This window comes from Temnothorax longispinosus, chromosome 1, assembly GCF_030848805.1.
Source record: "Temnothorax longispinosus isolate EJ_2023e chromosome 1, Tlon_JGU_v1, whole genome shotgun sequence".
In the NCBI taxonomy this organism is placed as follows: Eukaryota; Metazoa; Arthropoda; class Insecta; order Hymenoptera; family Formicidae; genus Temnothorax; species Temnothorax longispinosus.
Genome location: NC_092358.1, coordinates 2,576,373 through 2,593,082, shown reverse-complemented (window position 1 = coordinate 2,593,082; position 16,710 = coordinate 2,576,373). Strand labels below are relative to the sequence as shown.

Here is a 16,710-nt window from a genome sequence, read left to right as displayed (position 1 = left end):
TCCTGCTCCTCTCCTCGTGGGATAATTTAAAAGTTTGTAATGAGAGCCGTCATTCCACATTGCAATTCTCAAGTGTATTTCCGAGCCGAAACTTGCCACGAAACTTCGCGCACTGCGTATACGATACATATGTCTGATTTTATATATTTTCGTTTTAATTAACTTTATTGCACGCGTAATGTGATAGAGATGTTATTCGAAAAATACGATATACGCGACGTTGAATTTTTTTTCCACGGGCGGCGATTAATGCGCAAAAACGATTAACGGTTTTCACATAACGGAATTATTATATCATACGTAGTAAAGAGTGGGTGTATCGCGCGTAATGGAATTATGCGAAAAATAGAAATCGACGCGGCCATTGTATCGGCCATTCCCGTCGTTTTATGCCCAACCGCGCGATTTTTTTGCGCGGTGCCGCGCCTCCGTGCTCTCGTATTCACGTAATTCTCTTTTTCTCGCGTTATGGCGCCCTACTCGCACGGATCCATTAAACTATACGCGGAATCGAATATCTCGCCGTCGTTTATGCATCGCCTTCTCACGTATTCCCAGTGTCTCGTAATCGTAACACGTTTATCGAGCGGATACGGATGGGGCAACACGCCCGAAGTGACAATGCGGTGGACTCGAAACGACTTGAATTTTAAAGGATACGCCCCCGCGCGTACCCCACCGCAAAGGAACTCTTTCCCTTTCGCGGAGGTTCTCGAGACGAGGAAGAGCCCGGACCGGCATGGGAAACCAAGCTCGGGTTTGTCGTCGCGTTCAGCCGCTCGCACAATGACTTCCAATCTTCGATTTACAAACGCGACCTGACCGCCTTTCTAGTCTCCGGCTCCTCCCTTCCGTCCGTATACGTTCTCTTTCGTACAGACAGAGATTCTTCGTCTATTTGAACGAGATCCGATTATCCGAGTATAATAATAATCCTTTGGGTCTTAAAGTTGCAACCGACACGCTCGAGAAGTTTGGAGATCCTCGTTCTACGCCGATTGTTTCTCGAACCGCTCGACAAAGTGTAATATAACGTACGAGAGTCCAAATCTCGTTCAAAAAGTAAAGTATAGTCTACGGAAGGAGATGAGAGAATCTTTATTAGTATTTGACGAGGACTCACAAAACCGTTTGAAGATTATGCCGACAAGTAAGTGAAAAATCAGTTTTATTCCAATGTTCATTACGTGCGGAAGATAGCATATTTTCCTCCCTCTATTTTATTTTCTCTCTTTCTATTTTATTTTCAAAACGTCCCGCAATGTATGACGCACGGAGGATTGTAAACGGAGCGCGTAATTACGCGCAATGCCGAGGATCGACTATGCGACCTACGTCGGCTATGGAAGCTACGTCTATCCGTTGTCCCCGACACTAGCCAGGATTCGATTAGAGCTTAAGTGGATTATAAACGACGTACTTGCAAATCAGTTCTGCCCGCCAATAATTAACTATCGGCAAGGAGTCCGCTTTAAGCCGTATACACCACACTCCACGTATACTTCCCTGCTTGCTTACGCAAATCTCGTTTCCGTTTCATGGCGCGCGCGCGATGTCGCGCGAACGTTAATTAGCCGATCTTTTTTTTCGGCGACTATGTACAGCAACCCGAGCACACGGCTCTCTCGCGCAACCGCCGTCGGTCGATAATTATCAGCTGACACGCAACGTTTCTATTATCTTTTTCGGAGTGTCATTACGGTTTCCAATTAGACGCACAAACGCACGCGCATTCACGCACGCGAGAGAAATACAAAAAAAAAAAGATTTACGTTCCCCTTTTTTCCCCGTATTAACTCTCTCCTATACGCGGCAATGGTTATGCGGAGCGCGGTATCATTTGTAACGTCACATGTAACGTTAACGAACTTTTTTCCGCGTCCGCTATTTGAAGTCAAACCAGGAATCCTTTGTGAAATCAGCGGCCACGGGTCACGGCCTACTCGGGCACTCATTAACACCGCTGTGCAAAATGTATTAATCATTTGGCGCTTTCGCGGCTATTACGGAAAATGTGTCGAGCATATACTCCAAATCTCATATCCAAACATAGATTAACAGCCAACTTTGCAGAAACTTCCACAACCGCCTCTCAATTTCTATGTTTGGGAAGTCACACACCGGGCGTCTTATGAATTATTAATATTATCTCCCTGTGCGATGTGCTGGCAAACTTGCCTCCCTTCTTTTTGATACGGTACGATTACGTCTCGTTTTGTATCGTATTTCAGAGATCCGGCATCCGGCGAGATTACAGACCGTTCTCCGAAAGTTTGAATAACGAGGAGAAATTAATTAAGAAAGAAAATACGCTTAGATGCCCGATCGTATCTTGGGCAAGAACTTGGGCCGCCGAATTAACTTTTATCCCCCGTTTTTGCAAGCTGTTTTTGTAACGTAACCGTAAGGTAAGCTCTCTGTATCCGTTCTATATTGTATAAAGTTTCGAAATATATAGAATACATGGAAAGTTATTTCAGAACATTTTACAAGAATTAAAACGTAATATCGACTTCGAACATTGTTATATTCGTACCTTTTAATATAGATCGTTAAAATACTACATTATGTCTCACGAACGAGATATTTTCTTCGCGTGTCAAATCGGCCAGCTGGTCTTTGACAGTCAGAAACGAAACGTTTTCGGCGCGAACGCGGGTTAATCAGGTCGATTCACCCGTGGTGCGTGACGCCCACGATTAATTGCTTTCGCACGTTGCGGCGGCTTCATCTGTTAATTATATGCTCGAAATATCGCTTGAATATACAATCGCTTTCGTGCAACGGCTAAATAGGTGCAACCTCGTTGCCGCCAGGAGTACAACGGAAACGTTTATCACATAAACGTGTATAACCCAAAACCACTTCCCTCCGTGCGCACGAAATGTTCCGCTGTGCTTCCTCTTCCCCCCCCCCCTAATATTTTAAAGAAATATTCGTGAGAGACTCGAGATACAATATTAGGAGAAATATGCTTTGAGCGTGTTCGAACGCGTGGCTTTACCTCTTGTGGCGGCCTAATACAACAGGTATTACGTTTATCCCGTAAGCTTATTAACGTTTTCCGTTCGACCTTCCCTAGCGCGCCCATTTTATTCGAGTCGCGTGATGTTTCCCTCGCAAAACTCTACGCTTGGCACTAATAAGCAGCATAAATCATAAAACCCGATGCTTTAATCCCGGCTTATCAGATTATTTTTTTGTTTCGGTGTTTTACGATACGGCACGTTAATAAATTTATTTGTAAATATGTAACGGAGGGGGAATTAGGTACGGTTAAGAACAGACGCGACGGGGCAATACTAGGTAGAGGAGCTTAATCTAAGATCATTAAAAGTTAATCAGCGCGGAAGGCGACCCCTCGCAAGTTAGGAGTTAACGATGGGTTCGTCGTAATTTCGGAACAATCACTGGCATCTCTCTACGGCCTTAATACTCTCCCGCCCCCCAACCCCTCAGTCAGTCGTCTTAGCGGAAAGCTCGACGACTATTGCTCTATTGTAACAGACCTCGTTAACACCGATCATCCGAGACTGATCATCCGAGATATAAACTTCGCCGTTGCATGTTACAGAGCGCGATGGGTATTTAAAGACTCGGCATGCGCGGCGCCGGCAGTGCAAACAGTCGTCATTTCGAAACGCTCCCCCGCGCGCGTGCCTAATATATGAGATCATTAATATACGTTATATATCGACGAAACACGTTTATTCGTGAGTAATAATGCGCGATACGAGTCACCTGCCCGCGATTAATTAGGGCTACATTACGCCGCCGATTAATCGTCACACGAACGCCCAAGTTACGTCGCGATTAATTAACGCACATTAAAGTCTCCGATGGCTACGGGTGCGTCGTTTGCTCTGCTTGGCCGGGATTTCGGGAACTGGGGATCGTCGGGGAAGTTGCGATCGCGTCGAAATTCGCGTCCCAAAAATTGACGCGTCGCTCGTAACAGAGACATGACAAAAACAGCTTTGTCTATATTTTGTCTATAAACAAAATCAATATATCGAGCCCGCGCGCGCAGCGCATCTCCATTGAGATTTTGGAAATATGACGATGACGGCTCTCGTGATAAAACGCCGCGACAAATATTGACATTTCGACACTCCGATTTGTCCTCCGAGGTGGAGATTCGAGTCGAATCTCAAAGTCAATTACTCCCCCGGGCTTCCCTTCCCCACCACCCCACTTTTTTTCTCCCGTTCGTTCGCGACATGTTCGCAGACGTTCGGATCTGCTAACGACGCGCCGCGCCGGAGATCGTACCTCGTAATTTCAGGACAATCACTTCCATCATTTTAAATTCCGCCCGCCCGTATTCTCATAGCGTCAGCTCAGATCTGCCTCGACCACCCTCCTCCGCGCTACTATCATCTTCGCTCTTCGCTCTTTGCTAACAGCAGCGGATTCGGTTGTAGATTGTTGTTAGTGGACCGTGATCTCCTTGAAATATGCCTAGTCCTCGCGCGCGGGATGCAGCTCTCTCTCGCGATTCGCTATCACGGATAAACCACGCCGGATAAAGCTGGATAATCCGAGGGAGATCGAACGAAATGGGATACAGGATAAATAAATGGAATAATTTGACGGCCGGTGAAAAGCATCGACCATCTTGGCCAGTTTCAGTTGCGATCATTTTCCAATGCTATTTGGTTCGATGGAACAAAAAATACCGCGCCATCCCATATATATTTTTTATTTATCTGATATTTTCTTTCTATTGCCATGGATAAATAAAAACTTTTGGGGAAAAATTTATTGTATACAACTGTTGTTTGTAATTTACTTGATAAAGAATTATAGTTTTTTTTTCTCCAGAATTACAGTTATATATATTCTTCGTCGTTGGATTACATGGGTCACCACAAAGACCTGTATTTTCAGTTTTCAAAAATAAAAGTAGTGACATGTACGGCATTCTATTCGAAACGAAATTTCATTACTGGCGATCGCGGAATTTCGTCAGAATTTTTGTATTTTTTTTCCCGGCCAAACATGGAAATAAGATTAAAATTATTTTTGTCGCGCTTACATTTTTGTTTGTCGTTTCTGCATGCAGATTTAGTTCGTAACATTCGCCATGGTACGACACGCGTAAAATATTGGTTTAAAATGGACAGATGTTTGCGAATATTTTCATTAAACTCGAAACATATTATAACGAATCGGTATATAAACGCCGCGTCGCAACTGTTTTTACCGCTCCCAAGTTCATTTTTTGTCTTCTTATGTTACACTAGTTTAAAATTACTCCCGCGGGGGTAGAGCATGCTCCGTTACACGGAAGAAATTTATTTCGTATTCTAAAAAAGTAATATCCATCGCGGGGATTTATATATCGTGCCATTGGTAACGTACAAAGTTGTTTCTTTATTACCCGCGACAGAATTACGGCTGATCGCCGTGGGAGTCATTTTTTTTCCAAGGGATAGACACTCGGCGCGATCAGCACGTAAGAGGATAAAATGAATTAGGTAGCGTTTAATCCACCGAAAGTATTATTCGGCGACATACGCCGGTCGCGTGGTTATCGTAACTCGCAATTCCGGGGACAATATCTGGAATTAAGCGGTGTCCCGGGCGAAGACAACGCCGAGAGATACTCGGCAGGTGCAGTAGTTCCATGAGATCCCCGCGAGCTATATCCGGCACCATTCCCCCGAACAACGATTGTACCCGGCTAAATACCCGCGAAACGATCCGCGATTGTCATCTTTATAAAGTCATCGACGATCGTCATAGAGCTTCCCCATTAGTGCCAGCTTAGACGAAGCTGGCTAAACCCCGTGAGACGCGAGCGTTCCGGAGCGAGCGAGCATCAGGATGGTCCGTGGAAAGAAATTCGGGACCCGAGTAGGGGCCGAGTTGTCGAAAGAGCAAGAGAAAAAGAAAGGAGGAAAGGCGGGAGGTCGCGGGAGCTACACCACCGTAGGGTCTCTCCCGCGCGAAGGGCTACCGACAAGGAGGAGAGAACAGCCGGTGAGCCGAGAAGAGAGACAGACGGAAGAGAGATTCGCCAAGGTACGAGGAAGCGGCAGAAGCAGAGGTAGAGGCAGAGGCAGCAGCAGTGGTAGCGGCAGTGCCCGGGCATCAGGGCACGGTTACGAGGGCGCAAGCGCTGCTAGACCGTTCCTGGTGCGGGCTGCACAACGAAGAGGGGAGAACAGACAGAGAGAGAGAAGGAGGATAGAGAGAAAGAGAGAGAGGGGGAGAGAGAGAGTATTGGAGGGTGCCCGTAGGAAGTTTATCGGCGGCGAGTCGCGGGACGGGACGCAAAGTCCGGGTGCTTGCGCGGCGGGGGACGGGGGTGGTGGAGGCACGAGCGTACTCCGTACTCCGAGGGTTTCCAGGCAGCAGTCTACGGCCCGGGACAGAGGGACCAGGACCAGCCTCGAGAGAAGGGGAGCGAGGTCTCGTCGTGGATCCTCTCTTACGTACCGGAGTGTCTCTCCTTCACGTACTCCTCTCCCTCGGTCTTTCTCTCTTTGTTTCTCTCTCTCTCTCTTCCTTTCTCTCTCTCTCTCCCCCTTTCATTCTCAACGTAGTTCTCCCTTCGCGAGCGGCGTGTTCGTGACCTTGAGCCATCGTACCGATGCGTGCCGTGCCGTTCTACCGGCGTGTCACGCTCCGCGACGGTGCCGTCGGCACCAGGACGGTGTCCCGCGGTACGCGCACGAACGCACGGAGATGAGCGGAGGCGCTCGGCCGGGAGCTGCACGGAGCACGTGCCAGGCGCGCAGAAGGCGCTCCAGGCGACACCAGGTGCGCTAATCGTGGACCAATCGCGTGGGAAGAGCAAGATCGCGGGTGATATAGGACATTGCACCCGGGAGAAGCGCGATCGGAGATCGCGCGAGTGCGCCGGGGAACAGGAATGACGCTGCAGGCCCGCGGCGGCGGTGCGAATGCCGCGCGTACCAGGACGGTCCCGATGCTCGCAGCCCTGGCACCGCTCCTCATATTCATCGGCATCGACGGCGTCGTGCACGGAGTCGCACGTTCCGCGTTTCCTCAAGGTAAATTTTCATCTCGAAAGGGACACTCGCATGCGCTACTACGCGCGCGAGTCCCTGTTACGCGATCATTTCGCGGCTCGTTTAACGCGAGGGGAAAAACTCGCGCGCGTGCCTTGCGTAAGCATTAAGCGATCCGCTGTGTCGTCTCCGCTTGCACAACTTGCCTTTATATTTATTTTACGTTGCTTGGGCTACTCGAGTAGTGGAAGGTAACGAATCTTGACGGAAAGTAAAGAGAAATCTTGGCGCGGCGCGTAAAAGTCGTATACAGACGCGCGCCGCGCGCGTTTCATTGGATTCCCCGTTTCCGCGAGAGAGAGAGAGTTTCGACGATTGAAAGAACTCGCAATAGCAAGTTGCGCGCGTGGCCGACGCTATGAATTTGAAACGTTGTTTCTCCACCATTTCTGCTCCAACTTTCGAACACAAATGGAAGTAGACAAGGTTTCGCGCAAAAGGTTCTTCGAGATGAATTTTATTGCCGTTTGCTCGCTTGGATTCCGCTACCTTTCCTTTCATCTCTCCGTTGACTTCACGCGCATTTTCGTCTCACGGAAGAAAAGCTGCCTCGACGGCAACGGCATCGCGCGCGCTCTCCTCGTTTCATCGAAGTAAACCTCATTTCGTCCGCTCCATCGCTCCCGCTTCTATCCTTTCCGTTCATCCGTTGTCTCGCTCGCGACTTCTCGGAGAGTTTTCGGGAAACGAAAATCCCGAACTCGATCTGAGAAATGTTGCAACGCCGTAGAATATACATATATAGCGGAACTACTTTTTTCATCCGCGCGTCTCCCTGCTAAAATCATGGTCACAGACCACGTGACACGTCTACGCGCACGATTATATACAGAAATTGTAGAAAAGTCTCTTCCATCACGGTTTCCGCGTAATTCGTCACGATCATTTTGTCAACGAAGATTTCTTTATTCCCTTACCACGGTTCCAGAACTGTTCCGGAAACGATTTAATCTGATAAAATTGTGCGCGACCAAATGACGATAATATTTATCGAATAGAAGGGAAAAAGGGGAGGGGGTTAATAAAAACATTTTCAAACACCGCACTTGTAACGAAAGAGTCAAACTGCCACCATTTAATAACACGCTCAGCGAGAATCATGATTTTAATTGGGGATAACGTGAATATCTTGAATAGCGAGTTTATCGCAATATCCGATATCCCGTGATGCTTTATCAAGAGATCGAATCGAGGTTCGAACTCGCAAAGCACGATTGAATTCGCAAAGTTGCTTGCTCATGCTTATTTCCGATCTTCATTCACAGATATACGTACGTTCCCAATAATTCCCAGCTTCCCGTTTCGCTGTCTAAGCTGCTTTCAAAAATTGCTTGTTTGTTTCTGAATGTGTAACGATTTTCTTTCTTTTTTTTTTTTTATTTTTTAGATACCCTGACACTTTCCGCTCAATTTAGTTTACCACCGAGCAGGATGTCCAAAACGGATTGAAACGTTTGACGACCATTATAGAAGCAATCATACCACATCGACATAAATATTCATTAGCTAATCAATCTACACAATGCGTCGAACTTGTATGAATTTCAATGCGGCCGATCCGATTCCTTCAACGTCGAAGCGACGTTAATCATCGACATAGGTCATCCGGCCGTCGCGACGCGTCGTAGTCGCGCTTTTAATGGTAGTTTGGATAGGCAAATTCGTTGTTGGACGGAGTTATTACGAGGAGCGACGCGTCGTAAGGGATTTTGTTCAAGGATTTGCATCGATTTGCTTGCCGGTGGAACTTAGGGAATTAATTGCGCGGCGTATAGCTTTAACCGCGGGGGCGAAGTCGTTAAGTCTACCGCGTAAGTAGCTCTCGCGGTAAAGGTTGCTTTCCGAAGGTCATTTTGGGAACAGCGGTGGTACATATTTCTCTTTCTCTTTCTTCTCCCTCCCCCCTCTCTCTCTCTCTTTCTTTGTTAAACACCCTTTTAAACACTCTTCGAGCACACGCCTCGCATGTTGGCGTTACGCACGACGTTTCCCGCATGTTCTACGTTTTCACGTATCACGCGTGTACACGGTGTGGTTGAGTTATAGGAATGAAGTGTGCGCGCGGTAACACGTATCGACAGGGGCAAAATGCGAAAATCAATTTTTGACGGGTCATCAGTAAACGTCTATCGCGGGATGCGCGACAGTTCCTCGATGGTTTCGCAGGCGAAATCGAGCAAACGCGATTCGTCTCCTTTCCTCTCTCTCTCGTTTCCACCGTTTGCCTTTCTCTCTCGCCCGCTTCTTATTCTATTCCTGCAGCTGTTTGGCGCTTATACGTTAGGAAGGAATTGAACTTACGGCAGATCGCTTTATCGTTTTGCTCCATTAAATTAGGCCGTTTGTGTGCGCGCATCGTTGCTTGATGCAGACACATAGTATAGAATTGTGCATGTCGTGCGCGATATTGCGTTAGCGGATAGTATGTAGGTATATGTTAACCGTAATAAGTTTGAGGTGAGCGTAGTGCAAACGTTTACGGCGCATATATCACCTCCGGTACATAGGTGCGCGAATGCGCAAAATACAATGCGTACCTATCTGCGGATGCAATGTGGAATGGCCTTTTCGTTATATAAAACCGTTAATGTGTATGGTAGACGAGTAACGACGTTTGCATTGTTACTGGGCCGCGCGCGAAAGGCAAAATCCTAGCGCGAGATTTGTCAAAATTCCAAACACGCTCGTTAGCGTCAGCGGGACATCGAGTGCCAAAGAAGAGAGAGATGGCGGGGGGCTGAAAAACGACGCCGCCATCGCCGCCGCCGCCGTTGTCGTTTAAATTAAATGAAAATCTAACCGGGAGGAGAATCAACTTAACGAACCGTTTAAACGCGTAAGGTCAATCTTTACATGAAAAGAAAAATCCGAAATGTAACTCCCTCGAGATGATCGTTCGACTCTTCGCCCGTTTAACCTTCTCTCCCGGCAAAAAGTCATTCTCTGTGGTTGCACTTTTTATCGGAATACGACGTACCATGTGGCTAGTGCTAACTATATCTTACGGAGTCCGAGCACTCATCTTCCACCACCTTTTTTCGCGTGTCCTATGCACCGGTGACAAGTGTCGGCAATAATTTCTCTCTTTCTCGTCCTCCCTCTCTTTTTAATGTATATTTAGTTAATTATCAATTTTCATATTATCCTGTATTTAGAAAAGTAATAGGATCGTCAGTATTAAAAAAAAATTATTCGTTCATATACACTTTGTCAATACATTTAAATTACGGGCTTAAAAATGACGAAAAATATGCAAGTTTCCATTTAATTTTCGAGTTATTGCCGATGAAATGAATTGAGTTTTTAGCGTGCCGATCGATCGTCGTGTAACGCGAACGTTGTGTATGAGAAGTGCTCCATTTGATATCTTCGGTTTACTTTTACCATCACATTTCAAACATTATCATATCGTTAACGAAAATATGCATTTAGCGGACATATCAACCGTGAGAGAAAGTTTAACGATATTTATACATATATATAACTTAATACAATTTTGTGTCCGAGCATAAATAATGATCGCCAATTTCTTTCGGTTAAAGAGAGAAACGACAATTACACCGCGTCACGTTACTTCGCTTGATAAATTAACATGCTATTGTTATCCTACATGATTCGTAATCAAATTGTGCACTCTATTATATGTTAATGACACGTAATTACTTGAGTATATTATGTTAATAATATGTAATTACTTGAGTTAATTCACGAAACAGGAAATTAAATTAATTATTTTAATATAATTTGAAAGAGTCAAGCGAAAAGAAGTGAAGGCCAAGGGGGAAAAGAAGAAAGAGAGATAGAGAGAAAAAGATGTGTTTAAATATTATATTTGATTAAACATGCAAAATAAGAGAGAGAAGAAAAGAACATTTCTGATACCGCCGGATGTCGAATTATTAACGTGAATATACAAAAAATGTTTCGCATCTTGATGTTATGCGCGCTTTTTAAAAATATGCGAACCGCGATTTGCTCGGAGTCGGAGTTGAAACATTTGTAGAATGTGCCATCCGACTATTTGATTAGAAAAATTCTTTTGACTCGCAGAATGGGGTTCCCGCAAACCTCGTTGGCTGATTTCATTCATGGCGCACGCAGGCACGCACACGCGACTTGACGCTCGGTGCGGCCGCGCGCGCGCGCGCGCGTCGCCGCCGCCGCCGCGACGCGTTCTTTTTTTCCGCACAGACGTCGCCTTGATATACGGGAAAACTTTTTCGTCGTGTACCCGCGGCTTTTACGCGGTGCCTCACGTGCGCTTTAGCGGACATTTTAAGCGACAGCGAGCGAGGGGGTGAGCACGTAGATTCTTTATCTCTCTCCGGGTTCGTAGGACGGGGGAATTTTCAGCGGCGGAATCCGAAATAACGTACGAGCGAGTTGGTCAAAGTCAAAGGGAGGGTAACGGCTGGGAAGCGTATATATTCGCGCGTATCGATCGTCTTATTAAAACACGGAACGTCTCGGTGTTATAAGGGGGGAGGGGGGCATAGCTTCTATTTTGAAATTATGTCCCCGGAGGAGAAACTCCGATACCGGAGCCGGTCGGATAGATACGGGGAAGTCGGCGCGCGCGCGAGCGAGCGCGCGCAGGAAATGGAGATACGACCTAGGAAATCGCGCGGAGCACGACCTACTTCGAGAAACAGCCGGAATTCAGGATTCCGTTATTAAGAAAACTTCGACGCCCGTCGTCGTCGTCCCGGGTATGAATTTTGCAACCGCTGGAACACGAACCGGCGGAACTGGCGTAAGGCAACTGCCAGATCTATTTCCGTCGGCGGCGCGCATCGTCCGTTCCCGTTCCCGGCACTGCTCGATCGATCGATTATTTTTCCCTTATGCCAAACGAGCGAAATAATTATAGTCTTGATATATTGGCATACCCCGAAATACACAAATAGATTTTTTTCGACCTGATTTTTGTTGACCCGCAAGCCCGAAATATTTACTTAAACGATGTATTTTCGCTATATTTTCGCGCGAGACAAATTACGAAATTGTCCGTACATGTATCTCGTACGTGTAAAAGTAAAATACCTTAGACAAACAATATTGCCGAAAATAACCGATTATACGGAAAGTTGAAACTGTCAGAAGTGGCAAAAAGAACCGCTCGTTGAACGCAAAAGCCAGACCTAGTTGCAGTATACGATTTAAATAATATACGGCTGTTGATAAATTTATTATATTCCAGGATGAGAATAATTAATGGTACGCCACTGTAGAAACATACGCGAAACGTTAATTAGCTATACCACGCTCTCCGTGGATCTCGTATATACAAAATGCAAAATAATAACGACGAAACGCGCAACGCCGCGCAACGGGAAGAGGGAAATAAAACGTTACAATATTATTATCGTTCGACGTTGAAATCTCTCCGAATGCGCGTCGCGCTGCTCAATTGCATTGATAAAAACGGAACGTTTACGGCGCTGATTAGCCGCTCCGACAGAGTGGATGATCATAATCGGATTTGTCAAATAAGGATGCGCCGAATAATCTATTTCAAATGTTTGAAACACGCATGTGGCATATTTCCCACCCGTGGGAAAGACGAGCCGTAGTAATTACGTGTCGCGCCGTAAACACGCATACGCGGAATTTTATTGCAGTAGAAGTTACGGTAATTATTGTTTATTTGAATGTCCAATTATGCCCGCGTGTTCGATAATGTCGACGGGCAGAGAGCGGTGAAATAAAGGACAATTACCGTTATCTCCGGTCCGGTTCTTGTCGCTTTGCATGTAAATTGAACGGCATGTTATTTCTCTCGTATCGTATAATCAAAGATGCGTATCCTTATGCGCATCCACGTATCGGAGCGCGTGATATACGTAACGCGTGCGCCCGCGGCAAATTTATCGCGGTCGCGCACGAAGATTTATCGGCGAAGAAATAATTTTCCACCTGTCGTTTCGCGCGGTGAGCGATATTTGCTCAAATTCGGAAAGTTTATCCCCGAGTTGATGTCGCGGGGGCGTATGCACGAGTGAATGAGAGAAATGGAGAAAGAGAGAGAGAGAGAGGGGGGAGGGGTGCGTTTAAAGTCTGCGATGTCAGTTTTCATTAAAAGAATTCGAAGATACGCGAAAGTCGAAGTTTTCGCTTACATACTGAAAGTTAGTTGACGATGTCACTTAAATCTCTATATACGAATGCCGCATTACGTATTGATTCCCTGTTTTATTAATGCAATGTTGCCGAGTGAGGACCAAAATCGTCGAATAAATTATCATTTTGGCTCATTGAATAATGATGATAATTTTTTCTCAAGTCGCTCACAGTCTCATTTTTAATACGGAATATAAGTACTCGTCGTTGAGTATCCATTCTGAAGGCGTTATCTCCGTTATAGCGGAGAGTGTATAGAGCAGAACGAATACTTTTTCCAAGTTTTCTCATCGCGAAGAGTCGAGTTAATTTAGAATAGCGAAGCCACTCTGACGAATATCCCGCACGAGCGTAACGATCAAGGGGTCGTTACACGTCGCTATAGATCCCACGCGCGCGTCCCGTTCGAAATAAAAAAAAAAGAGAGAGAGAGAGAGAGAGAAAGAGACCAAGTCCGCGTCAATCGAAACGCTCCACAAATCTCGATTGCAATTTTTCTCTCCGTTTCCGCAAAAATCTCGTTTCGCAGTCACGAACAAACAGCGTGCCCCTCCTCCTCCGATCGGTACATACATTTTCGTTTTGAAGCTGTGGGCCGCGCGAGGATATATTTGGGATAGACGGAAAAAGGGGGATATAGGGGAGGGGAACGGAGAGAGGGAGATCGGGAGAAGAAAAAAATTGGTTCGAGTCCGTTTTGCGCGCGCGGCACAATTTTCCGGCTCGATGTGAGAATCGAACGTGATGTTTCGCCCTATGCGCGCAACGTTATATAGGGGTTTCGTTTTTTCTCTTCTTCTCCGCACCCGCAACCTGCAACTGTCGACGCGACGATCACAGCGCGAAACCGATTTGGATTACAACGACTACGGCGAATTCGCGGGAGACTCGGTCGGATATCGACAGGCAAGCTTTATCGGAACGCGTGTAACACGATTATCATCCCTCTTCTGGGTTGAGAGTGTTTGCGTTTATTCGCTTTATTACGAGTCACGGACTTCCGAAGAGTTAATGCCTCACGAGTGATTACCTTTGTCGAAAGTGTACCCGTCTTTATATTACATGACTTATATCACAGATGCATCCGAGGGCGCGCAGAGCCCGCCCTGCGAGAGTAACCGCAAAATTAATTTCGCGTCTTGGAAGTTTAGCGAAACGTTTGAAGGAGCGGCCTGAATTATGGCTCATCTTCGAGAGTAACGTTCAAATTAATTTCCCTATTACCGTCCTGTTAACCTAACGCGTCGATTCTTCTTCTCACGCGCGATTCTCAGTCGTAATTTTATTTTCTTTTTATCGAACTCGGACACGTAAATACGATAACAAAGTTTGTTGATTCAATTACATGAGCGTTAGAATATATGGAATACATATTGTGAGTTGGTAGTATACGAATCGAAAAGAGAATGATTCTTTACTAAAAATCAAGTTAAAAGTGTGATATAATTTTTTTTATACCAGACTTTGTTTTCAAGAGAAATAACTTTGAAAATTGGAGAGTAATAATACACCAGTACGCGAAAAAGCATGAATGTATCATTAATTTCCCTATTTAGGAGGTTACTGGTTTACAATCTGCCAGTATTCCCGAAAATACGAAAAAAATCGTATTTTATTATGCACTTCCCGAATTAATTTTTCACGAGGAGACATTTCCTCTTTATCTCTTCGGCTAAGAGGTTACTGGTATACAATCAATGTTTCCGAAAATAAAGTACGAAAAAAATCCTATTTATTATTCACTTCCCGAATAAATTTTTTACGAGGAGTCATTCCCCCTTCGGTTCTATTATCGTCAGCTCGGAGACATCTCGTATACAGACACGGGAGCGCATTCTGAGGAGAAAATGTTCGAAAATGCAGGGTTTAACAATGTGGAGGAGCCGGCAGAGAGAGAGAGAGCCGGAGAAGAGAAGTTGGGAAGAAGTTGAAATACGAGACAGGTGGTCGCTCCTATCAGATGCTCCCGTGCTCTACGGTAAGCCCTCGATGTCTACACCGGGACCCGTCTAATTCCTTCCTGGAAGATTCCCCGATACGCGGCGTAAGACTCGGCCACGCGAACGAGTTAATAGAAAGAACCGTTAAACATTCTCGTTCGTTGAGGCTACGCGTTTTATCCCTCACACAAACTTGTCGCGTCCTCGCCTTTCCGTATTATAATCTTCGTAACGCAACTTCTGTCGAGACGCGCTTAATTTCGCCGTGAAGATTCGCCCGATAGAAGCTTATCGCAGAGGGGCAGCAATGCTATACGGGACGAAAAGGATTTCTCGTTGGGTAGCCTCTCTAACCGTTTCGCTAAATTCTCGCGACATTCTCGAGCTTAAAATCCCGTCGGGCCGCTTGTCACTTTGCCATCGCCGTCACTCTGGTCTCGCTCCTCGTTACCCTCCCGCCCTCCCTCCCTTCCCTGCTCGTCACACATTCCATTTCGGTAATTGAGAAATCCTCCGGAGCAACCCTTTGTCTCGCGTGGATTTTAGTATCCGCGACTTCCGTTCGCTTCGACTTCCATAATGTATTGTTACGCAGATCCGATGCTCTTGCAGCTTTTCCTTTAATTGCTTCGCTCCGGCGCGGCGCGGGCGCTCCTTTCGCCGGGGCCTCGCCGAGTCTCACAAGGTGTCTCAAAATGCGACGAGTTACTCGCGTAGCGACGTAAACGAGGGCTTCCCTTTATTCCCGTCGTCCTACGTGATCGTACGGGGCGAACTTCACGCTGATACTCGACGTAATTGATTTTGCTTTGTAAGCGCAAAGGTAATTCACCGGTAACTCGCTTTCCAGCGTGAGAAAGTCTCTCTCTCTCTCTCTCTCTCTCTCTCTCTCGCAACGTAGTCGCTGCGACAAAATCATCACCTTTAACGGGTCGCGTGTCTCGAGCGGGTATACGATCCAGACGTATACGCATGCGAATGTTTGTTCGATTTAAGATACAACATTCTTCCTCAGCTACCTCAGTATATCCTCGGTGAGCGAAGTCACTTTGAAAATAGGATGGCAAATGCCAGACGTAACGGCGTACGGCGTACCTTCCTTACTTCCGCGACGTCGCGACGACGACGGCATCCGTATTCCCCCGTATGTAAGCGTAACGCGAAGGATCCTGATTTACCAAAGCGCAGCGACGCGCGACGTAAATTTTTCCCGTCGCTTAATCCACGTCCGGGCGTACAAGAATTTATTTCCGCCTACCGATCTATTCCGCGCGCCGGATTTCTATATGGCATTTCCTGGATAGGATATATCGAAACGCGTCCGCCGTATAACTGGCACCGTCGAAATTATGAGTTCCGCCGGCGCAATCGTTCAATTTCAGACACTACCGGCCGTACCTAACGTGGCTGGTAATTCTTGTTTCTCGCATTTTCTTTTTTCTTTTCTTTTTTTGCACGCGCGCGCGCGCGCGGATCTCTCGCATCGGAATAATTAATGATGGACAGGGTAGACCGGGGACCGTTTTTGCGGGGCTATCGATTGCGACGGATATTCGCGCGTCGCGCCTCGTGAAATATGGCGATTCTCTCTCTCTCTCTTCAAACGCGGA

At 46.4% G+C, this 16,710-nt stretch overlaps 1 protein-coding gene and 1 long non-coding RNA gene across 2 annotated transcripts in view; one reads left to right on the top strand and one right to left on the bottom strand.

Annotated features, from left to right (window-relative positions):
- LOC139809561 (uncharacterized) overlaps positions 1-16,710 on the bottom strand; it is an 84,596-nt gene that overhangs the window by 46,341 nt on the left and 21,545 nt on the right. The window lies entirely within an intron of this gene.
- LOC139809317 (lachesin) overlaps positions 6,338-16,710 on the top strand; it is a 29,175-nt gene continuing 18,802 nt past the window's right edge. Inside the window, exon 1 of the mRNA XM_071772136.1 lies at positions 6,338-7,022. Within this exon, the coding sequence (XP_071628237.1) occupies positions 6,881-7,022 (142 nt within the window). The 5' untranslated portion in view covers positions 6,338-6,880. The remainder of the gene's footprint in view (positions 7,023-16,710) is intronic.